Source organism: Crinia signifera, chromosome 2 (genome assembly GCF_055691185.1).
Source record: "Crinia signifera chromosome 2, ASM5569118v1, whole genome shotgun sequence".
In the NCBI taxonomy this organism is placed as follows: Eukaryota; Metazoa; Chordata; class Amphibia; order Anura; family Myobatrachidae; genus Crinia; species Crinia signifera.
This window is the reverse complement of record NC_139218.1, coordinates 2,262,799-2,287,793: the sequence shown is the minus strand read 5'-3', so window position 1 is coordinate 2,287,793 and position 24,995 is coordinate 2,262,799. Positions and strand designations below refer to the sequence as shown.

General features: G+C 47.5%; 1 protein-coding gene across 3 annotated transcripts in view; it reads right to left on the bottom strand.

Moving 5' to 3' along the window:
• TRAPPC10 (trafficking protein particle complex subunit 10) overlaps positions 1-15,458 on the bottom strand; it is a 90,407-nt gene extending 74,949 nt beyond the window's left edge. For all 3 annotated transcript variants that reach the window (XR_014470217.1, XR_014470218.1, XM_083171440.1), the window contains exons 1-3: positions 15,238-15,458; positions 4,257-4,338; positions 4,033-4,168 (exon numbers count right to left, since the gene is read on the bottom strand). Coding sequence is in view for 1 of the 3 variants with exons in the window: in XM_083171440.1 (XP_083027566.1) it covers positions 4,033-4,168; positions 4,257-4,338; positions 15,238-15,319 (300 nt within the window). In the remaining 2 variants the exon portion in view is untranslated. The remainder of the gene's footprint in view (positions 1-4,032; positions 4,169-4,256; positions 4,339-15,237) is intronic.
• Between the last annotated feature and the right edge of the window lie 9,537 nt (positions 15,459-24,995).

The window sequence follows — 24,995 nt, the reverse complement described above, 5'->3', positions numbered from 1 at the left end:
CACATCCCAGCCTGCCCCCCCTCTCCCTGTATAGAACACATCCCAGCCTGCCCCCCCTCTCCCTGTATAGAACACATCCCAGCCTGCCCCCCCTCTCCCTGTATAGAACACATCCCAGCCTGCCCCCCCTCTCCCTTTATAGAACACATCCCAGCCTGCCCCCCCTCTCCCTGTATAGAACACATCCCAGCCTGCCCCCCCTCTCCCTGTATAGAACACATCCCAGCCTGCCCCCCCTCTCCCTGTATAGAACACATCCCAGCCTGCCCCCCCTCTCCCTGTATATAACACATCCCAGCCTCCCTGTATAGAACACATCCCAGCCTCCCCTCTCCCTGTATAGAACACATCCCAGCCTGCCCCCCCTCTCCCTGTATATAACACATCCCAGCCTCCCTGTATAGAACACATCCCAGCCTCCCCTCTCCCTGTATAGAACACATCCCAGCCTCCCCTCTCCGTGTATGGAACATATCCCAGCCTCCCCTCTCCCTGTATAGAACACATCCCAGCCTCCCCTCTCCCTGTATGGAACACATCCCAGCCTCCCCTCTCCCTGTATAGAACACATCCCAGCCTCCCCTCTCCCTGTATAGAACACATCCCAGCCCCCCTCTCCCTGTATATAACACATCCCAGCCTCCCCTCTCTCTGTATATAACACAATACAGTGTGTCCCCTCTCCCTGTATAGAACACATCCCAGCCTCCCCTCTCCCTGTATAGAACACATCCCAGCCTCCCCTCTCTCTGTATATAACACAATGCAGTGTGTCCCCTCTCCCTGTATATAACACATCCCACCCCGCCCTCTCCCTGTATATAACACCATAGCTAATACACAGTTACCTCCAGCTTGTCTAGTTGCAGTCCCGACAGTCCGTGTGTATAATGTGATGTCCGCGGGAGACCAGATATCTACAGACGTCACACCAAGATCCTGAATCCTCCCCCTGACCTCCCAATAGACCCCTAACAGACTGTGTGGGAACTAACAGCTGGGAAGCCCGTGACATGCTGGAGTCCCAGATGGCCTGTAGGACGTCTGTGGGAAACGCTAGTGATGTATAATGGTGTGATCCCGGATTGTTCCCTGCACATACAGCGCGGCCCGACCCCGGACCGCTATACGGCGCGGCCCGACCCCGGACTGCTATACGGCGCGGCCCGACCCCGGAACGCTATACGGCGCGACCCTACCCCAGACCATTATACACACACAGCTATCCGGGTATATACAATATATTCCGTCTGTGATTCCAGACAGCTATCCGGGTATATACAGTATATCCCGTCCGTGGCTCCAGACAGCTATCCGGGTATATACAGTATATCCCGTCCGTGGCTCCAGACAGCTATCCGGGTATATATACAGTATATTCCGTCTGTGGCTCCGGACAGCTATCCGGGTATATATACAGTATATTCCGTCTGTGGCTCCGGACAGCTATCCGGGTATATATACAGTATATTCCGTCTGTGGCTCCGGACAGCTATCCGGGTATATATACAGTATATTCCGTCTGTGGCTCCGGACAGCTATCCGGGTATATACAGTATATTCCGTCTGTAGCTCCGGACAGCTATCCGGGTATATACAATATATCCCGTCTGTGGCTCCGGACAGCTATCCGGGTATATACAGTATATTCCATCTGTGGCTCCGGACAGCTATCCAGGTATATATAGTATATTCTGTCTGTGGCTCCGGACAGCTATCCGGGTATATATACAGTATATTCCGTCTGTGGCTCCGGACAGCTATCCGGGTATATACAGTATATTCCGTCTGTAGCTCCGGACAGCTATCCGGGTATATACAGTATATTCCGTCTGTAGCTCCGGACAGCTATCCGGGTATATACAGTATATCCCGTCTGTGGCTCCGGACAGCTATCCGGGTATATACAGTATATTCCATCTGTGGCTCCGGACAGCTATCCAGGTATATATAGTATATTCTGTCTGTGGCCCCGGACAGCTATCTGGGTATATACAATATATCCCGTCTGTGGCTCCGGACAGCTATCCGGGTATATATACAGTATATTCCGTCTGTGGCTCTGGACAGCTATCCGGGTATATATACAGTATATTCCGTCTGTGGCTCCGGACAGCTATCCGGGTATATACAGTATATTCCGTCTGTGGCTCCGGACAGCTATCCGGGTATATACAGTATATTCCGTCTGTGGCTCCGGACAGCTATCCGGGTATATACAGTATATTCCGTCTGTGGCTCCGGACAGCTATCAGGGTATATACAGTATATTCCGTCTGTGGCTCCGGACAGCTATCAGGGTATATATACAGTATATTCCGTCTGTGGCTCCGGACAGCTATCCGGGTATATACAGTATATTCCGTCTGTGGCTCCGGACAGCTATCCGGGTATATACAATATATCCCGTCTGTGGCTCCGGACAGCTATCCGGGTATATACAGTATATTCCGTCTGTGGCTCCGGACAGCTATCCGGGTATATACAATATATCCCGTCTGTGGCTCCGGACAGCTATCCGGATATACAGTATATTCTGTCTGTGGCCCCGGACAGCTATCCGGGTATATACAATATATCCCGTCTGTGGCTCCGGACAGCTATCCGGATATACAGTATATTCTGTCTGTGGCCCCGGACAGCTATCCGGGTATATACAATATATCCCGTCTGTGGCTCCAGACAGCTATCCGGGTATATACAGTATATTCCATCTGTGGCTCCAGACAGCTATCCGGGTATATACAATATATCCCGTCTGTGGCTCCGGACAGCTATCCGGATATACAGTATATTCCGTCTGTGGCCCCGGACAGCTATCCGGGTATATACAGTATATTCCGTCTGTGATTCTGGACAGCTATCAGGATATATACAGTATATTCCGTCTGTGGCCCCGGACAGCTATCCGGGTATATACAATATATCCCGTCTGTGGCTCAGGACAGCTATCCGGGTATATACAGTATATTCCGTCTGTGGCCCCGGACAGCTATCCGGGTATATATACAGTATATTCCGTCTGTGGCTCCGGACAGCTATCCGGATATACAGTATATTCTGTCTGTGGCCCCGGACAGCTATCCGGATATACAGTATATTCTGTCTGTGGCCCCGGACAGCTATCCGGGTATATACAATATATCCCGTCTGTGGCTCCGGACAGCTATCCGGGTATATACAGTATATTCCGTCTATGGCCCCGGACTGCTATCAGGATATACAGTATATTCCGTCTGTGGCCACGGACTGCTATCAGGATATACACAGTATACTCCGTCTGTGGACCCGGACTGCTATCAGGATATACAGTATACTCTGTCTGTGGCCCCGGACTGCTATCAGGATATACACAGTATACTCCGTCTGTGGCCCCGGACTGCTATCAGGATATACACAGTATACTCCGTCTGTGGCCCCGGACTGCCATCAGGATATACACAGTATACTCCGTCTGTGGCCCCGGACTGCCATCAGGATATACACAGTATACTCCGTCTGTGGCCCCGGACTGCCATCAGGATATACAGTATACCCCGTCTGTGGCCCCGGACTGCTATCAGGATATACAGTATATCCCGTCTGTGGCCCCGGACTGCTATCAGGATACACAGTATACTCCGTCTGTGGCCCCGGACTGCTATCAGGATATACACAGTATACTCCGTCTGTGGCCCCGGACTGCCATCAGGATATACACAGTATACTCCGTCTGTGGCCCCGGACTGCCATCAGGATATACAGTATACCCCGTCTGTGGCCCCGGACTGCTATCAGGATATACAGTATATCCCGTCTGTGGCCCCGGACTGCTATCAGGATACACAGTATACTCCGTCTGTGGCCCCGGACTGCTATCAGGATATACACAGTATACTCCGTCTGTGGCCCCGGACTGCCATCAGGATATACACAGTATACTCCGTCTGTGGCCCCGGACTGCCATCAGGATATACACAGTATACTCCGTCTGTGGCCCCGGACTGCCATCAGGATATACACAGTATAATCAGGGAGATGGGGGATACTCACACAGCACTCTGTCCAGTAGATGTGCAGGAATGGGAAGGTCAGCAGGGCCTTGTTCCCCTCTTTTGGTAAAAGCTCCTCCTTGTACTGGACAAAGTTGGACTCCAGATGAACCATTTTAGGAGCGCGGCCATAAGCTCTGTGGGAACAGCACATAGACGGAACCATCAGATATAGATACAGATAGATAGAGCACAAAGCCATACAGCGAGACAGTGTTTCCTCACCTTCGCCATTCCATTGGCTCCTTGGGCAGCTGCTGTGTGAGTGTAGAATAAACAGCAGTGAACAAACTCTGGTCCCCAGCACCTGTAACAGACACAGCACATTAGTCCCAGGCACCTAGTACCACATATACCACCAGCACCTGTAACAGACACAGCACATTAGTCCCAGGCACCTAGTACCACATATACCACCAGCACCTGTAACAGACACAGCACATTAGTCCCAGGCACCTAGTACCACATATACCACCAGCACCTGTAACAGACACCGCACATTAGTCCCAGGCACCTAGTACCACATATACCACCATCACCTGTAACAGACACAGCACATTAGTCCCAGGCACCTAGTACCACATATACCACCAGCACCTGTAAGAGACACAGCACATTAGTCCAAGACACCTAGTACCACATATACCACCAGCACCTGTAACAGACACAGCACATTAGTCCCAGGCACCTAGTACCACATATACCCCCAACACCTGTAACAGACACAGCACATTAGTCCCAGACACCTAGTACCACATATACCACCATCACCTGTAACAGACACAGCACATTAGTCCCAGACACCTAGACCCACATATACCACCAGCACCTGTAACAGACACAGCACATTAGTCCCAGACACCTAGTACCACATATACCACCATCACCTGTAACAGACACAGCACATTAGTCCCAGACACCTAGTACCACATATACCCCCAACACCTGTAACAGACACAGCACATTAGTCCCAGACACCTAGTACCACATATACCACCATCACCTGTAACAGACACAGCACATTAGTCCCAGACACCTAGACCCACATATACCACCAGCACCTGTAACAGACACAGCACATTAGTCCCAGGCACCTAGTACCACATATACCACCAGGCACCTAGTACCACATATACCACATATACCACCAGCACCTGTAACAGACACAGCACATTAGTCCCAGGCACCTAGTACCACATATACCACCAGCACCTGTAACAGACACAGCACATTAGTCCCAGGCACCTAGTACCACATATACCACCAGGCACCTAGTACCACATATACCACCAGCACCTGTAACAGACACAGCACATTAGTCCCAGGCACCTAGTACCACATATACCACCAGCACCTGTAACAGACACAGCACATTAGTCCCAGGCACCAAGTACCACATATACCACCAGCACCTGTAACAGACACAGCACATTAGTCCCAGACACCTAGTAGCACATATACCACCAGCACCTGTAACAGACACAGCACATTAGTCCCAGACACCTAGTAGCACATATACCACCAGCACCTGTAACAGACACAGCACATTAGTCCCAGACACCTAGTACCACATATACCACCAGGCACCTAGTACCACATATACCACCAGCACCTGTAACAGACACAGCACATTAGTCCCAGACACCTAGTACCACATATACCACCAGCACCTGTAACAGACACAGCACATTAGTCCCAGGCACCAAGTACCACATATACCACCAGCACCTGTAACAGACACAGCACATTAGTCCCAGACACCTAGTACCACATATACCACCAGCACCTGTAACAGACACAGCACATTAGTCCCAGGCACCTAGTACCACATATACCACCAGGCACCTAGTACCACATATACCACCAGCACCTGTAACAGACACAGCACATTAGTCCCAGGCACCTAGTACCACATATACCACCAGCACCTGTAACAGACACAGCACATTAGTCCCAGGCACCTAGTACCACATATACCACCAGCACCTGTAACAGACACAGCACATTAGTCCCAGACACCTAGTACCACATATACCACCATCACCTGTAACAGACACAGCACATTAGTCCCAGACACCTAGTACCACATATACCACCAGCACCTGTAACAGACACAGCACATTAGTCCCAGACACCTAGTACCACATATACCACCAGCACCTGTAACAGACACAGCACATTAGTCCCAGGCACCTAGTACCACATATACCACCAGCACCTGTAACAGACACAGCACATTAGTCCCAGGCACCTAGTACCACATATACCACCAGGCACCTAGTACCACATATACCACCAGCACCTGTAACAGACACAGCACATTAGTCCCAGACACCTAGTACCACATATACCACCAGCACCTGTAACAGACACAGCACATTAGTCCCAGACACCTAGTACCACATATACCACCAGCACCTGTAACAGACACAGCACATTAGTCCCAGGCACCTAGTACCACATATACCACCAGGCACCTAGTACCACATATACCACCAGCACCTGTAACAGACACAGCACATTAGTCCCAGGCACCTAGTACCCCATATACCACCAGCACCTGTAACAGACACAGTGACAGTGCATAGGGATAGATAGATAGATATGCGCGATAGGTGTGGATGACAGTGTATAGGGGGGTGTAATATAATATATATATATTATATATATATTGTGACAGTGTATAGGGGTATATATATATATATATATATATATATATATATATATATATGGGATATGTGGGGTGACAGTGTATAGGGGTGTATATATTTATATATATATGGGATATGTGGGGTGACAGTGTATAGGAGGTGTATATATATAGGATATGTGTGGGTGACAGTGTATAGGGGATATATATATATATATATAGCTTCAAGAGGGCACCGTGGCAGCTGAGCTCCAGTAAGGACAAGTGCCGGGCTGAAATACCTTGAGATTATATATATATATATATATATATATATCTATTACACTTACCACCCCCCCCCCCCCCCCCCCCCCCGTAGAAGGATGAAGACCAGCACTCAGACGTAGGTTTAGGTGAAGAAAAAGCGTGTTTATTCCATGTGTACAGGTAATAGCAACACGGGCTGTCCCGACAGCCGTTTCAACTGGGCATCAACCAGTTGTCATCAGGGGAACAGAGCACTCAGCAGCCCCAGTTTAAATACAGTAACAATTGCGCCAAAACATATGTTAATGTGGGTCCTTTGACCTTCCAGATTAGATCTGACATCAACTGTGCCCCGTCAGGTGGAGGGGGCGGGTGGCGCTGGAGTGAGCGACAGCGGGATTCCCCGTGCTGGCAGCCTGTGATAGGCTCGCTGCGGGGATCCCGCTATCAGCTGAGTGAACGCTGCGTTGCTAGGGAACGGACACTAGCGTCCAGTGGCAGTGACGGTGTGAGGGGGGGAGTGTGACGCGTGAGGAATGTGGGCGGGTTGGACGGAGGCAATCCCGTCTGTACGTACTGGACGGGAGCTGCCTCTGTAATGTCAGATCTAAAGCAAACACTTTACAAGAAACAAATCGGTATCTGCAGTAGCGGGTACACACCGCACGGAGGTGGTCAACACAGAAGTGAGCGCTGACACACAGCGGTGTCCGCTCGCACAGAAAGGGTGACCTGTCGACAGTAAATCTGTAGTAATGTAGAGGCAGAGGATCCCCACGGCAAGAATGGGGTCATAGCAGTGAATGAGCGCTGACACACAGCGGTGTCCGCTCTGGTAACACCAGGAATCTACATTCAGTCAGTCGACAGGGGCACTGAACTGTTAAGAAGAGAGGATCAATACACATATAGGGCGCCAGTATACAGCATGCTTATCGTCTACCAACTGATAACAAAATAACGGGATTTAGGAAATGTAGACACCACGGTGTGTCGACTACATGACAGAGGGTCAAAAAGAGTCTTAACTCTAACAGATAGCGCAGTTAAACCAGTGGGTATCGCTATGTTGACACCGCCGTGTGTTCACACTTTGCCTATCTCCTGCTGTTTTATGACCCTTGCTGATATCACCTTAAGGGTCTATTATTGTTTATAAGTACCCACTGGTTTAACTGCGCTATCTGTTAGAGTTAAGACTCTTTTTGACCCTCTGTCATGTAGTCGACACACCGTGGTGTCTACATTTCCTAAATCCAGTTATTTTGTTATCAGTTGGTAGACGATAAGCATGCTGTATACTGGCGCCCTATATGTGTATTGATCCTCTCTTCTTAACAGTTCAGTGCCCCTGTCGACTGACTGAATGTAGATTCCTGGTGTTACCAGAGCGGACACCGCTGTGTGTCAGCGCTCATTCACTGCTATGACCCCATTCTTGCCGTGGGGATCCTCTGCCTCTACATTACTACAGATTTACTGTCGACAGGTCACCCTTTCTGTGCGAGCGGACACCGCTGTGTGTCAGCGCTCACTTCTGTGTTGACCACCTCCGTGCGGTGTGTACCCGCTACTGCAGATACCGATTTGTTTCTTGTAAAGTGTTTGCTTTAGATCTGACATTACAGAGGCAGCTCCCGTCCAGTACGTACAGACGTGATTGCCTCCGTCCAACCCGCCCATCCAACCCGCCCACATTCCTCGCGCGTCACACTTCCCCCCTCACACCGTCACTGCCACTGGACGCTAGTGTCCGTTCCCTAGCAACGCAGCGTTCACACAGCTGATAGCGGGATCCCCGCAGCGAGCCTATCACAGGCTGCCAGCACGGGGAATCCCGCTGTCACTCACTCCAGCGCCACCCGCCCCCTCCACCTGACGGGGCACAGTTGATGTCAGATCTAATCTGGAAGGTCAAAGGACCCTCATTAACATATGTTTTGGCGCAATTGTTACTGTATTTAAACTGGGGCTGCTGAGTGCTCTGTTCCCCTGATGACAACTGGTTGATGCCCAGTTGAAACGGCTGTCGGGACAGCCCGTGTTGCTATTACCTGTACACATGGAATAAACACGCTTTTTCTTCACCTAAACCTACGTCTGAGTGCTGGTCTTCATCCTTCTACGGGGGGGTAAGTGTACTGCATTTCATTTTATGACCTGGCACCGACGAAAGCTACATCATCGGAGTGCCGTCCTGTTACCCATTTATCTGAATTTCTACCTATCTGGACAGAGCACCCTCACCAGCTTATGAGACTTACACTAGCAGGCCGGTGCAGCTTGCAGTGTTTCTACATTTGACTTGTTCTTTTATTCATTTCACTCCTCACCGGACGCTACCTTTCTCCTTGTCATCTATCTTGCATACTGTGTTGTGCACCCATGTCTCAGACCGGTGGAAGAGAAACTGCATCCACATTGCAGTTTAACACCACCGATGTAGAGCGGATCCTTTTCTCAGACACAGATGATCTAGCATTTGACAGAGACACACCAGAGGAGACCTATTACGACTTGCTAAAACTCAAAAAGAGGGAAATTGAACTCCAACTCCACGGCCAAACACTTTCCCAGTATTTTAAAGAATCCCTTATTCCGAGAGGCTTCAGACTGCATAACCAACCCACCCTTGGCAGGCACAACAACGAGTTTTGTATCAAATGGTGCAATGTGCTAAATAAATGCTCGCAAGACCTCATGCTCCTGGTTATTGAGCAAACATCAGCAGATCTCCTCTTGATTAAAACAGATATCGCGGACCTCCAGAGAACGGACCCATACCAGGCCATTCGGGACCCAGCCAGTGATCTTGGCACCAAACTTGACAAAGAAATTGAGAAGTTCAAGGAGAATTTGCTTAAATTCAAAAAAAGTAAATACAAAATAGTCAAATTCGACTATAAAGAAAATAGGGTCTACCCGTGGTTCTCACGCATTGAGCCTAGGCGTTTTCGCCAGCAACAAAGACGAGGCCCGGGACGACGACAACCTGCACAGTACACTGACGTGGAAAGCAGATCGCATACTTCCACAAGTGACTCTGAAGCTACGACAACAAACACACAAGAGACCAGATACCTTGCTAGAGGAGAACGCACCCGCAAACCGCCAAAAAACCCGCTTTACCCACTCGCAGAGGTGGGAGAAAAATCAAGAAAGAAAACAACAAAATAAGTATGGGTACTGTGGTCTTCAACCTTTCGGAACACCAACTTTCACAGGCAGAATTATCCCTGCTTAATAAAGGCCTTTCTTTTGTGCCCACCCTCACCCAGGACGTGTTCAAATGGCAGGTTGATATGTTCCACTTGGGCAGACAACTAAGATTACGTGATTACTTCCTGAAACCAACAGCTTCGCCAACACCTGTGACCATGTTAACACCGCAACCGACAAAACTGAAATGCAAAAGTACATTTGACCCCCCCCCACGTTAAACCCGTCCATCACCACCTTCACCAGGGTACTGAAAAGGGACACGAACCCCTTCATCAAGGCTCAGAAGATCTCATACCATAACATCACGAGCGATGAGAGAGCGGCGATCAAAACCCTGACCAATGACACCAAACTGGTCATTCGACCAGCGGATAAAGGGGGTGGCATTGTGCTCCTCAACCACTCTTACTATACCGCGGAAGCCCTGACACAGTTGGCTGACACTACGTGTTCTGAAACACTGGACTTTGACCCCACTTGGAAGTTCAAAAAAATCATAGATCAAATCATCCAAGTCGGTACTAACAATACCTTCATCAATCAGGATACCGCTGACTTTCTGTGCCAAACCCACCCCAAGATCCCCTTTCTTTATACGTTGCCCAAAGTGCACAAGTCCATGGCAACCCCTCCAGGCAGACCGATCATCTCGGCCAGGGGTTCCTTGTGCCAGCCCATCTCGCAAATTGTGGATTTCTACCTTCAACCTGTGGTGAAACAGATCCCGACATTCATCTCGGACACCAGTGATTTTCTGCGCAAAATCGGGCTATTGAAAGCAATACCGGCAGGGACACTATTAGTCACGCTAGACGTGTCTAGTCTTTATACCAATATACCGCATAAATTGGGACTGGATTCCTGCCGAGCGACACTCACTAACAATGCACACTACAATGGCCCCCCCGTTGAATACCTCTTGGTTCTGATTGAAACCATCCTCACCAAGAATTACTTCTTGTTGGAGAACCGCTTTTACCTCCAAAAGCAGGGCACTGCGATGGGGTCTAACATGGCCCCATCGTATGCGAACATCGTTATGTCAGAGTACGAGACCAAATACATCACAGGCAATGAAACCTACAAGGACTCACTATTATTTTTCGTACGCTATATTGATGACTTGTTCATCCTTTGGTCCGGAGGAGAATCCTAACTGATTGAATTCTTCAACTTCTTGAACTCACTCCCCAGCACCATCAAATTTACGATGAACTTTAGTGACAAGCTCATTAACTTCCTGGACGTTACAGTCAAGATTGAGGGATCCAACATTATAACTACAATTTATTCTAAGGAGTCCGATAAAAATACTCTGCTACACGCTACCAGCTTCCACCCTGCTCCCTTGAAAAGAGGACTCCCCTTTTCCCAACTTCCCCGGGCAAGACGCATTACGTCTGACCCAATTGAATGCAAAGCAGCATTAATTACCATGGGTGACAGATTCCTCGAGAGAGGTTACAGCCAACGAGAGGTTAAGGAAGCAATAGCAAGAGTTGAAATTATGGACAGACAAGATCTTTTGGGTACCAAACCACAGCCACTGACAGCAACCTCCAAAACGATGAATTTCTGCAGTACCTACACGGTGGCATCCAACCACATTCGCAAGAAAGTCAACGAACACTGGCATCTGATTGCCAGTGACCCAACTTTGTCCAAAGAACTTGCCGCACCGCCACGCTTTGCCTATAGAAGGGGGCCCAACCTCAGAGACCTTCTAGTGAAAATGGCCCCAGGACCCGCACCAGCCAGCAAGATTCATTGGCTCAGTAAGAAAAATGGAACTTTCAAATGTGCAGGGTGTTCCAACTGCCAGTTCCTTATCACAGGTGATAAATTCATCAACCCCCAAGACCACATATCTTACACCATTAAACACCGCTTGGACTGTAATAGCAAGTTCGTTATTTATGCCCTCAAATGCCCCTGCAACCTTCTGTACATTGGCAAAACCTCCAGGATGCTCAAGGAGAGGCTGAGCCAACATCGATCCTCTATCAAAAAGTGCTATACAACACAAGATGCAACCAATGACCTGAAGAATCTCCCAGTGGCAAGACACTTTTTATCCAAAGCCCACAAAGTCACACAACTCCGATGTGCCATTATCGACCACATCCCCCCACTTAAAAGAGGGGGGGACAGAGACAGACTTCTCCTTCAAAGAGAATTCCAGTGGATTTTCAGGCTGAACACAATGGCCCCATCTGGACTAAACGAAGACTTCAAAATGGGTTGTTTCATTTAACTTCACTGCTCCCCGTGTGCCCCCCTTCTTACCCCTGGGTTGGACGCCCCCCTTTAACAGTTCAAGACTTTTATTACTACTCTGTATTGTTATGCATTCACCACCGGCACCTCCGTGTGTCAGTTTTATCTGCATGTATCGCTGTGTTGACACCGCCGTGTGTCCACACATTGTATGTATCGCTATGTTGACACCGCCGTGTGTTCACACTTTGCCTATCTCCTGCTGTTTTATGACCCTTGCTGATATCACCTTAAGGGTCTATTATTGTTTATAAGTACCCACTGGTTTAACTGCGCTATCTGTTAGAGTTAAGACTCTTTTTGACCCTCTGTCATGTAGTCGACACACCGTGGTGTCTACATTTCCTAAATCCCGTTATTTTGTTATCAGTTGGTAGACGATAAGCATGCTGTATACTGGCGCCCTATATGTGTATTGATCCTCTCTTCTTAACAGTTCAGTGCCCCTGTCGACTGACTGAATGTAGATTCCTGCTGTTACCAGAGCGGACACCGCTGTGTGTCAGCGCTCATTCACTGCTATGACCCCATTCTTGCCGTGGGGATCCTCTGCCTCTACATTACTACAGATTTACTGTCGACAGGTCACCCTTTCTGTGCGAGCGGACACCGCTGTGTGTCAGCACTCACTTCTGTGTTGATCACCTCCGTGCGGTGTGTACCAGCTACTGCAGATACCGATTTGTTTCTTGTAAAGTGTTTGCTTTAGATCTGACATTACAGAGGCAGCTTCCGTCCAGTACGTACAGACGGGATTGCCTCCGTCCAACCCGCCCACATTCCTCGCGCGTCACACTTCCCCCTCACACCGTCACTGCCACTGGACGCTAGTGTCCGTTCCCTAGCAACGCAGCGTTCACTCAGCTGATAGCGGGATCCCCGCAGCGAGCCTATCACAGGCTGCCAGCACGGGGAATCCCGCTGTCACTCACTCCAGCGCCACCTGCCCCCTCCACCTGACGGGGCACAGTTGATGTCAGATCTAATCTGGAAGGTCAAAGGACCCTCATTAACATATGTTTTGGCGCAATTGTTACTGTATTTAAACTGGGGCTGCTGAGTGCTCTGTTCCCCTGATGACAACTGGTTGATGCCCAGTTGAAACGGCTGTCGGGACAGCCCGTGTTGCTATTACCTGTACACATGGAATAAACACGCTTTTTCTTCACCTAAACCTACGTCTGAGTGCTGGTCTTCATCCTTCTACAGGGGGGGGGGGGGTAAGTGTACTGCATTTCATTTTATGACCTGGCACCGACGAAAGCTACATCATCGGAGTGCCGTCCTGTTACACATATATATGTGTGTGTGTGTGTGTGTGTGTGTGTGTGTGTGTGTGTGTGTTATGTGTGAGTGACAGTGTACAGGGGATATGTGTGGGTGACAGTGTACAAGGGGAATATTTATGGGATATATGGGTGACAGTGTATAGGGGATATATATAGGCAATATGTGGGGTGACAGTGTATAGGGGTGAGTGTGTATATATATTTGTGGGATATGTGTGGGTGACAGTGTACAGGGGTGTATATATATATATATATATATATATATATATATATATATATATATATATATATATATATATATATATATATATATATATATAGGCGATATGTGCGGTGACAGTGTATAGGTGTGAGTGTGTATATATATATGTGTGTGTGATATGTGTGGGTGACAGTGTACAGGGGTATATATATGGGATATATGGGTGACAGTGTATAGGGGATATATATAGGCGATATGTGTGGGTGACAGTGTACAGGGGTGTGTGTGTGTGTACATATATATGTGTGTGTGTGTGTGTGTGTGTGACAGTGTACAGGGGTGTATACATATATATGTGGGGTGACAGTGTACAGGGGTGTGTGTGTGTACATATATATGTGTGTGTTTGTGTGTGTGTAAAGGGGTATATATATATATATATATATGTGGGGTGACAGTGTACAGGGGTGTATACATATATATGTGGGGTGACAGTGTACAGGGGTGTATATATATATATATATATATATGTGGGGTGACAGTGTACAGGGGTGTGTGTGTGTGTGTACATATGTGTGTGTGTGTAAAGGGGTGTATATATATATATATATATATATATATATATATATGTGGGGTGACAGTGTACAGGGGTGTATACATATATATGTGGGGTGACAGTGTACAGGGGTGTATACATATATATGTGGGGTGACAGTGTACAGGGGTGTATACATATATATGTGGGGTGACAGTGTACAGGGGTGTATACATATATATGTGGGGTGACAGTGTACAGGGGTGTATACATATATATGTGGGGTGACAGTGTACAGGGGTGTATACATATATATGTGGGGTGACAGTGTACATGGGTGTATACATATATATGTGGGGTGACAGTGTACAGGGGTGTATACATATATATGTGGGGTGACAGTGTACATGGGTGTATACATATATATGTGGGGTGACAGTGTACAGGGGTGTATACATATATATGTGGGGTGACAGTGTACAGGGGTGTATACATATATATGTGGGGTGACAGTGTACAGGGGTGTATACATATATATGTGGGGTGACAGTGTACATGGGTGTATACATATATATGTGGGGTGACAGTGTACAGGGGTGTATACATATATATGTGGGGTGACAGTGTACATGGGTGTATACATATATATGTGGGGTGACAGTGTACAGGGGTGTATACATATATATGTGGGGTGACAGTGTACATGGGTGTATACATATATATGTGGGGTGACAGTGTACAGGGGTGTACATATACAGAGTGCAGGGGGTATACAGAAGTCTCACATGTGACTATGGGCTTGTTCTCCATGGTGTACACCACCCCCGGTTCTCCTTTTTCAGTTTCCACAGGCTCCGCCCCTTCCATGGGCTCCGGTCACCGCTCCATCCCGGGGCCCTCAGCAGTCACCGCGCAGTCACTTCCGGCTTCCTCATCACGGCACACAACAACTTCCGGGTCCATCTCTTCTCCGGGATTGGTTGGAGAGCGTTATATTGAGCGTGACTAGGCGGCCACAGGCTATTGGCTCCGATGTCAGTCACGTTATGTACGCGACGCCGCCATCTTTATTATTGGCACCTGGCCCTGACCGATCAGTGGGGAATCACGTGACCCGAGCAGGCTGATTAGGCGGGAACCGTGTCAAGTGGCCGCTCCCGGGTGACCAGACTGAGGCCCCACAGCCCCTGTGTATGGGGAACAGTGGGGGTGGCAGTACGAGGCAGAGGGGTCCTTAGTAATGATACATAATGGTGACAGTGTGGGGGAGGCAGTGGGTGACAGGAAGAGGGTCACACGGGGAAGGAGTGGGCCAGGGTTGCCTACATGCCTGGATTGCTGGGAGGGTACCGAAAACAGGTCCCCCTTCCGGCCCAAATTTTCCCCCAATGTCTTTTCCCTGCTCTGCAGTGCCGGACAGGGGGTACTCCAAATTGGCCCCAGACCGCGGGATACTTCCAGCCTCAGGCAGGACCGTCCCTAAGAATAAAAATGGTCCGTCCCGCGAAAAGTGGGAGTTGAGAAGTATGCATACATACCTCCCAACGTGACCCTCTCGAAAATGCTCTGCTCCTGGGCTTCCCTGGTAATGTATGATTGCCAGCACCTGTGGTGACACCTTTCTTATCAGTTACCTAGCTCCTCACAGGTGCTGGCAATCATACATTATCCATACCTCCCAGCATGCCCCTCTCCAGGAGGACACAATGCTCTGTTCCTGGGCTTCCCTGGTAATGTAGGATTGCCAGCACCTGTGGTGACACCTTTCTTATCAGTTACCTAGCTCCCCACAGGTGCTGGCAATCATACATTATCCATACCTCCCAGCATGCCCCTCTCCAGGAGGACACAATGCTCTGTTCCTGGGCTTCCCTGGTAATGTAGGATTGCCAGCACCTGTGGTGACACCTTTCTTATCAGTTACCTAGCTCCCCACAGGTGCTGGCAATCCTACATTATCCATACCTCCCAGCATGCCCCTCTCCAGGAGGACACAATGCTCTGTTCCTGGGCTTCCCTGGTAATGTAGGATTGCCAGCACCTGTGGTGACACCTTTCTTATCAGTTACCTAGCTCCCCACAGGTGCTGGCAATCATACATTATCCATACCTCCCAGCATGCCCCTCTCCAGGAGGACACAATGCTCTGTTCCTGGGCTTCTCTGGTAATGTAGGATTGCCAGCACCTGTGGTGACACCTTTCTTATCAGTTACCTAGCTCCCCACAGGTGCTGGCAATCCTACATTATCCATACCTCCCAGCATGCCCCTCTCCAGGAGGACACAATGCTCTGTTCCTGGGCTTCCCTGGTAATGTAGGATTGCCAGCACCTGTGGTGACACCTTTCTTATCAGTTACCTAGCTCCCCACAGGTGCTGGCAATCATACATTATCCATACCTCCCAGCATGCCCCTCTCCAGGAGGACACAATGCTCTGCTCCTGGGCTTCCCTGGTAATGTATGATTGCCAGCACCTGTGGTGACACCTTTCTTATCAGTTACCTAGCTCCCCACAGGTGCTGGCAGTCATACATTATCCATACCTCCCAGCATGCCCCTCTCCAGGAGGACACAATGCTCTGTTCCTGGGCTTCCCTGGTAATGTAGGATTGCCAGCACCTGTGGTGGCACCTTTCTTATCAGTTACCTAGCTCCCCACAGGTGCTGGCAGTCATACATTATCCATACCTCCCAGCATGCCCCTCTCCAGGAGGACACAATGCTCTGCTCCTGGGCTTCCCTGGTAATGTATGATTGCCAGCACCTGTGGTGACACCTTTCTTATCAGTTACCTAGCTCCCCACAGGTGCTGGCAATCATACATTATCCATACCTCCCAGCATGCCCCTCTCCAGAGGACACTCATACCCTCCAACATATGAAGGGTAAAAATCGGTACACATTCGAAAAGGGGCGTGGCCAATGTGTAAAGGGGCGTGGTAATGGAAAAGTGTTGTGTGGCCATGCCCCCTTTCCCGATCACCCCCCCATTATATATATAGTGCATCAGGGTCATATAAGAAATACTTGGCACCTGGAAAGGGTATTTATCAGAACACTGGGCGGCCTGTCTTGGGGGGCTCTGTTCATACTGCGTATGCGCTCTGGTTACTGTGGATACACGGCAGCTCCGGGTGGCGCGGTGGCAATGCAATGTTATGTCTTCTCTGCGCGTGCGTGCCCGTTGCTTAGGCATCGCGGCAGCAGCAGGTTACATGATTGGGAAGCAGCAGAGTTGTTTATAGTATGAATCCACTGCTACTGATTGGTAAAAACCGGTCACATGATGCCGCTTAATTCGGAACACTAATCAAAGGTCACAAAAACTAGAATGAAAACTACTGCTTAGAAATGTCTCCTATTCACAATGCGGACACTATGGCACTGGCCATTTTATGAAAGACCACAGGCTATGCCAACTGGTGTTCCTGGCTCCGGGAAAATGTCTGCGCAGCGGTGACAGAAAACCTATCATTTTCTAAACTCATTGGTATGACTTTTTAGGGCACGGTAAGCGTTTCCTTCTGTCCGACCCACAATGCACCCTTGGGAATGGGTGCATTGCGGGGCCCGGGCAGAAAAACCGGTACAGAACAAGAATTTATACATAGCTTAGTTCAGGCGCTGATTGGTTCAAAATCTGGCAATCCTCCCATCAAATGTGTTGTGATGGTACCATGTAAAGAAAATTTTCAATATAGTGAAGTACGATTAACAACACTTTAATACATACAATCACTGGTAAATCCCACTTGGATCTCCAGTGTATACACTACATAAAAATTGACAGACAGAGTTTTCACACAGGGTAATCCCTGACAACAGCAGAATTTGCTAAAATCTCCAGGTGTGTATGGAGGATAAGGTCACAATTACCGGATTGGGGAAGAACTGGTATCAGCAGTTCTTATGCGCATTAGTGAAATTGTCCCGGGGCAAGTCACTCTCAGCAATCTTCCACTCTCCGGCACTGCGGCTCCAAGTCCTCCTGTCCACACCGCTGGCGAATGACCAACGCGTTTCGACTGTATAATCAGTCTTTATCAAGGTCCAAATACGAGATAAGTCCTCTCCCACCGTTGCGGGGTTTATAAGGGCTGAAGAATCGCTCATTAGCGATTACCAGTGTGTAGTCCCGCGGGACTACATTTCCCAGAGTTCTCCCCGCCGGAAGTGTCTTTGTTCCTCTCCCGGAACGTCACTTCTGGTCGCAATGTTAATCGGAGATTTCTCAGATGCTGTCCGGACTACATTACCCATAATTCTTCTCACTAGAGGTGCGGCCTTACGTTGTATCGTCGCGCTGGCCGTCCTCTTACATTTGTTGTCATGGTGACTGTAAACATTCCGTTCTCCCGACCAGTCTATATGGTATTATAGCTGTATAGTATGAAAAAAAGGGATTATAACGGCTGCAAGTTATCCTTCATTTGACATGCATTATTTACTTCCTGAGTTGGGATAATATTGACGGAATAATTTAACCCCTTAAGGACGCGGCCTATTTGGGCCCAAAGGACGCAGCCCTATTTTTCAAATCAGACATGTGTCAATTTATGTGGCAATAACTTTCTAATGCTTTTACTTATCCAACTGATTTTGAGATTGTTTTCTCGTGACACATTGTACTTTAAGTTAGTGGCAAATTTTGGTCGATACAGTCTGTGTTTTTTTGTGAAAAATACCAAAATTTGGAAAAAAAACTGAAAATTTCGCAATTTGCAAAATGTTAAATTTTCTGCTTGTGAGACAAATAATCATACCACTCAAAATAGTTAATAACTAACAAAGACCATATGTCTACTTTATGTTGCCATCATTATTTCAACCTCCTTTTAATTTTTTTGGACACTAGGAGGCTTAAAATATAAATAGCAAATTCTCAAATTTTCAAGAAAATTTCAAACACTGATTTTTTTAGGGACCAGTTCAGTTCTGATGTGACTTTGAGGGACTTGTATGTGAGACACCCCCATATATGATGCCATTTCAAAAACTGCACCAAAATTATTAACTGCACCACAGTATTCAAAACAGCATTTTGGAAGTTTGTTAACCCTTTAGGTGTTTCACAGGAATTAAAACAAAGTGTAGGTGAAATTTCAAAATTTCATTTTTTTAGCAGATTTTCAATTTTAATACATTTTTCTAAGGAACACAGTAGATTTTACTAGAGAAATGTGACTAAAAATTGATTCCCCCAATTCTTTTGTTTTCATAAATATCCTATATGTGGCCCTAGTGTGCACGTTGACCAAACCACAGGCTTCATAATAGAAGGAGCACCTACTTGATTTTGGAGCCTCCTTTTTATGAGATTATTTTTTATGCACCATGTAGGTTTCTAGGCACCATAAGATGCTAAAAGTTAGGAACCTCCCCCACAAGTGACCCCATTTTGCAAACTACACCCCTCAGGGAATTTATCTAGGGGTATAGTGTACATTTCAAACCCCCAGGGGTTTCACCAATTTTGGTACAACTGGGCTGTGAAAATGCAAAATTACATTTTTTTACACAAAAATGAAGTTCTGGCTCAAAATTTTTCATTTTCACAAGCAATGAAGGAGACAAAGCACCCCAAAATCTGTGCCGCAATTTCTCCCGAGTACGGCAATGCCTCATATGTGACCAAAAAATACCATTTGGGTGCATGGCAGGACTCAGAAGGGAAGGAGTGATATTTGGATTTTGCAGCACAGATTCTGGTGGAATGAATGGTGGGTGCTATGTCGCATTAGCAAGACCCCCGAAGCACCAATACAGTGGAACCCCCCCCACAAGTGACCCCATTTTGCAAACTACACCCCTCAGGGAATTCATCTATGGGTATAGTGAGTACTTTGACCCCACTGGTGTTTTGTCAAATTGTTAGGCATCGATACGTGAAAATGAAAAATGTCATTTTTTCCATTAATTTGTAGATTCACCCCATAATTTTATACTTCCACAAAGGGCAATAGTAGAAAAAGCACCCCAAAATTTGTTACACAATTTCTCCTGAGTATGGCAATACCCCATATATGGTTGTAAAACGCTATTTGGGCAGACAGCAGGCTTCAGAAGGGAAGGTGCACCATTTGGCGTTTTTGGCGCAGATTTTGCTGGAATTGTTTTCATGCGCCATGTTGCATTTGCAGAACCCCTGTTGTATCAGAGCAGTCAAAAACCCCAACAAGTGATACCATTTTGTAAACTACACCCCTCAAGGAACTCATCTATGGGTATAGTGAGTACTTTGACCCCACTGGTGTTTTGTCAAATTGTTAGGCATCGATACGTGAAAATGAAAAATGTCATTTTTTCCATTAATTTGTAGATTCACCCCATAATTTTATACTTCCACAAAGGGCAATAGTAGAAAAAGCACCCCAAAATTTGTTACACAATTTCTCCTGAGTATGGCAATACCCCATATATGGTTGTAAAACGCTATTTGGGCAGACAGCAGGCTTCAGAAGGGAAGGTGCACCATTTGGCGTTTTTGGCGCAGATTTTGCTGGAATGGTTTTCATGCGCCATGTTGCATTTGCAGAACCCCTGTTGTATCAGAGCAGTCAAAAACCCCAACAAGTGATACCATTTTGTAAACTACACCCCTCAAGGAACTCATCTATGGGTATAGTGAGTACTTTGACCCCACTGGTGTTTTGTCAAATTGTTAGGCATCGATACGTGAAAATGAAAAATGTCATTTTTTCCATTAATTTGTAGATTCACCCCATAATTTTATACTTCCACAAAGGGCAATAGTAGAAAAAGCGGTACTTATGTAGTATCTGGGCTGCCGATTTCTAAATCGGGTCGGATCGGGAGATCGCATCGCATCGCATGCGACCATGCGATTCGATGCGATGCGATGCGATGCGATGACCCGATTTTTCCATAGGAATCAATGTTAAAATGGACTGAGTCCATTTTAACATGGAATTCAATGGGAAAAATGGGTCCTTTTCATACCCCTACTATCCAAGTGGGCATGGAGTTGGATATAAACCTGTGGCGAGCGTAGCGAGCCACCGAGCCCGAAGCGTGGCGAGCGAAGCGAGCCCCGCGAGGGGCCGAATACCGTCCCCTCGCGGGGCTCGCTTCGCTCGCCACGCTTCGGGCTCGGTGGCTCGCTACGCTCGCCACAGGTTTATATCCAACTCCATGCCCACTTGGATAGTAGGGGTATGAAAAGGACCCATTTTTCCATAGGAATCATTTTAACATTGATTCCTATGGAAAAATCGGGTCATCGCATCCGATATCGGATGCGATGCGATGCGATGCGATATCGCATCGCATCGCATCTGATTGTATGCCTTAACTTAAGGCATACAATCAAAAAATCGGCAGCCCAGATACTACATAAGTACCGAAAAAGCACCCCAAAATTTGTTACACAATTTCTCCTGAGTATGGCAATACCCCATATATGGTTGTAAAACGCTATTTGGGCAGACAGCAGGCTTCAGAAGGGAAGGAGTGCCATTTTATCACAGAGTTTGCTGGAATGGTTTTCGGGCGCCATCTTGCATTTGCAGAGCCCATATTGTACCTGTGCAGTGGAAATCCCAAGCAAGTGATACCTTTTTGTTACTAGCCCCCCTCATGGAACTCACTTACGGCCGTAGTGAGCATTTTGACCCCACTGGTGTTTTGTCAAATTGTTATGGGCTGTGAAAATAAAAAAAAAACTAATTTTTTCCATTAATATGTAACTTTAGATCAAAATGTGCCATTTTCACAAGGGTTAATAGGAGAAATTGTGTAACATATTATGGGGTGCTTTTTCTCCTGAGTATGGCAATAGCATATATGTGTTTGTAAATTTCTGTTTGGACACATGGCAAGACTCAGAAGGGAAGGTAATGGCATGCTGCTCTTTGTACAAGCTGTGTGGAGTACATTAAAATTCAAGGGAAGTGTGATATATCTTAAAACAATCTTTGATACACAAGCCGGGTTGTGTGGGGCAGGTTTCACATTGGTAAGTTGTGTCCTTTCTTATCCCCTTTTTGTAGCATACTCTACATCGTTTCTGGGACCTTCCTTTCTTTCCAGTGTGGGGGACTTCACTCGGAAAATGTTGCCCTGGTACAATTCGCAAGGCCTCGCTTCCAGAAGTACTAGGGCCCCCCTGTTCCTGGTTGCCAAAAATAAGGGCCTTTATTACTGCCTCTTGGTACTCCAGGAATGTCCCCCTTTGGCCTGCACATCGATGTAGTACAAATGCGTTGTACAGTGCCATTTGTACTATGTGTACAGCTAATTTTTTATACCAGAACCTTGTTTTTCTCAAAGCACTGTAAGGCTTCAGCACTTGATCTGACAGGTCGACCCCCCCCATGTACCTATTATAATCCACAATGCAGTTGGGTTTTGGGGTTTCGGTACTTGTGCCCCGCACTGGGACAGGGGTGCTGCTATGGCCATGCACTGTTGTCAAGATAAGGACATCTCTCTTGTCCCTATACTTGACACACAGTACATTGTCGCTGCATAATGCCCTGCTCTCGCCCCTTCTAAGTGTTTGCCCAAGCAGCGACCTAGGGAGGCTTCTATTATTTTTACGTGCAGTGCTGCATGCCACAGTACTTCTGGAAGCGAGGCTTTTGAATAGTGGGACGCTGGTATAGAAATTATCCAGGTACAGGTGGTATCCCTGGTCCAGCAGTGGGTGCACCAAATCCCACACTATCTTCCCACTAATTCCGAGTAAGGGGGGGCATTGTGGGGGGTCTATTTTTGTGTCTCTACCTTCATATATCCTAAATTTGTGTGTGTACCCTGATGTACTCTCACACAGCTTGTACATCTTCACGCCATACCTTGCCCTCTTACTTGGCAGGTACTGGCGGAATTGGAGCCTCCCTTTGAAATGTACCAGGGACTCATCTATTGAAATGTGCTTCTCGGGGATGTATGCCTGGGCAAACTTGGTACTAAAATGGTCTATTAGGGGTCTAAGTTTATATAACCGGTCATAATTGGGGTCATCCCGGGGTGGGCACTGTGCATTATCCCTATAATGGAGAAACCTAAGGATCGCTTCGAAGCGGGTCCTTGACATAGCCACACGGAACATTGGTGTATTGTATAAGATGTCTGTGCTCCAGTAGGACCTAATCGTGGGCTTCTTCACTAGCCCCATGCACAGTACAAGGCCCCAAAATATAACCATTTCATTTTTATGTACAGGGGTCAACTTGCGGGGCTGGGCATAATTAGAGGTGGGGTTTTGCTCAATAAATTGTTGGGCATAAACATTAGTCTGGGTGACCATTAGATCAACTAAATCATCACTAAAAAAAAATTTAAAAAAGTCCAGCTCTCTGAACCCTGCTGAATTGAATTGTATTCCTGGATTCCCTGTGAACTCAGGGACCTGGGGTACGTAGTTTTCAGGGGTTGTCCATGTGGGGTCAGAGGACTCGACTACTGCAGTGGGAGTCCTGCGTTGCCTCCTCGGGGGTTCATCAGAGTCACTAGATGATGAAGAGGATGACAAACGGAAATTTGTCTCATCCTCGCTAGCAGACTCAGTTTCAGAGGCCAGAAACGCGTATGCCTCCTCGGCAGTATATGTTCGTTGGGCCATAGTTTTATTGGTGTATGTATTTATGAGGTGCTTCAACACGTGTGGGGTTTTGTAGCACTGACAATGTGCAAATGCACTGCAAAAATTATGGTGTGCGAATGCACTGAAAAATTATGGGGTACAAATGCACTGAAAAATTATGGTGTACAAGTAACGCACAGAAAAAATTATGGGGTACAAATGCACCGAAAAATTATGGGGTACGAATAACGCACAGAAAAAATTATGGGGTACAAATGCACCGAAAAATTATGGGGTACGAGTAACGTACAGAAAAAATTATGGGGTACAAATGCACCGAAAAATTATGGGGTACGAATAACGCACAGAAAAAATTATGGGGTACAAATGCACTGAAAAATTATGGGGTACGAGTAACGCACAGAAAAAATTATGGGGTACAAATGCACCGCAAAATTATGGGGTACGAATAACGCACAGAAAAATTATGGTGTACGGATAAGGTACAGAAAAATTATACGGATCACAACACACAAAATTAGGTGGTGACTACAGGGAGGGTGATCACAGCACAGATGACCACAGGGAGGGTGATCCCAGCACAGATGACCACAGGGAGGGTGATATAGGCAGGGGTATTGTGGTGATCAGCGCAATTTTACACAGCCTAAACTCTAACACAGCTCTGACACAGCTTCTCCTTCCAAGGCTCTAACACGAGTGAGAGGGTTAGAGCCCGGGAAGAGAAGCAAAACACCCCTTTTACAATAGAAAGGCTGTGATTGGTGTAGTCAGGACTGACTGACCAATCACAGCGATCGGCGGGGCGGGACCACTCTGATTGGTCCGCGGGCGCACTGACACGATCGGCTGCTGTTGATGACAGCAGCCATCTATACTATGTCGCCTTGTCACTTGACAAGGCGACATGACACAGCGGGGACGTACCTGTACGGCAAGGTGCGCGAACTACCCCGCTGCCGTGACGTACAGG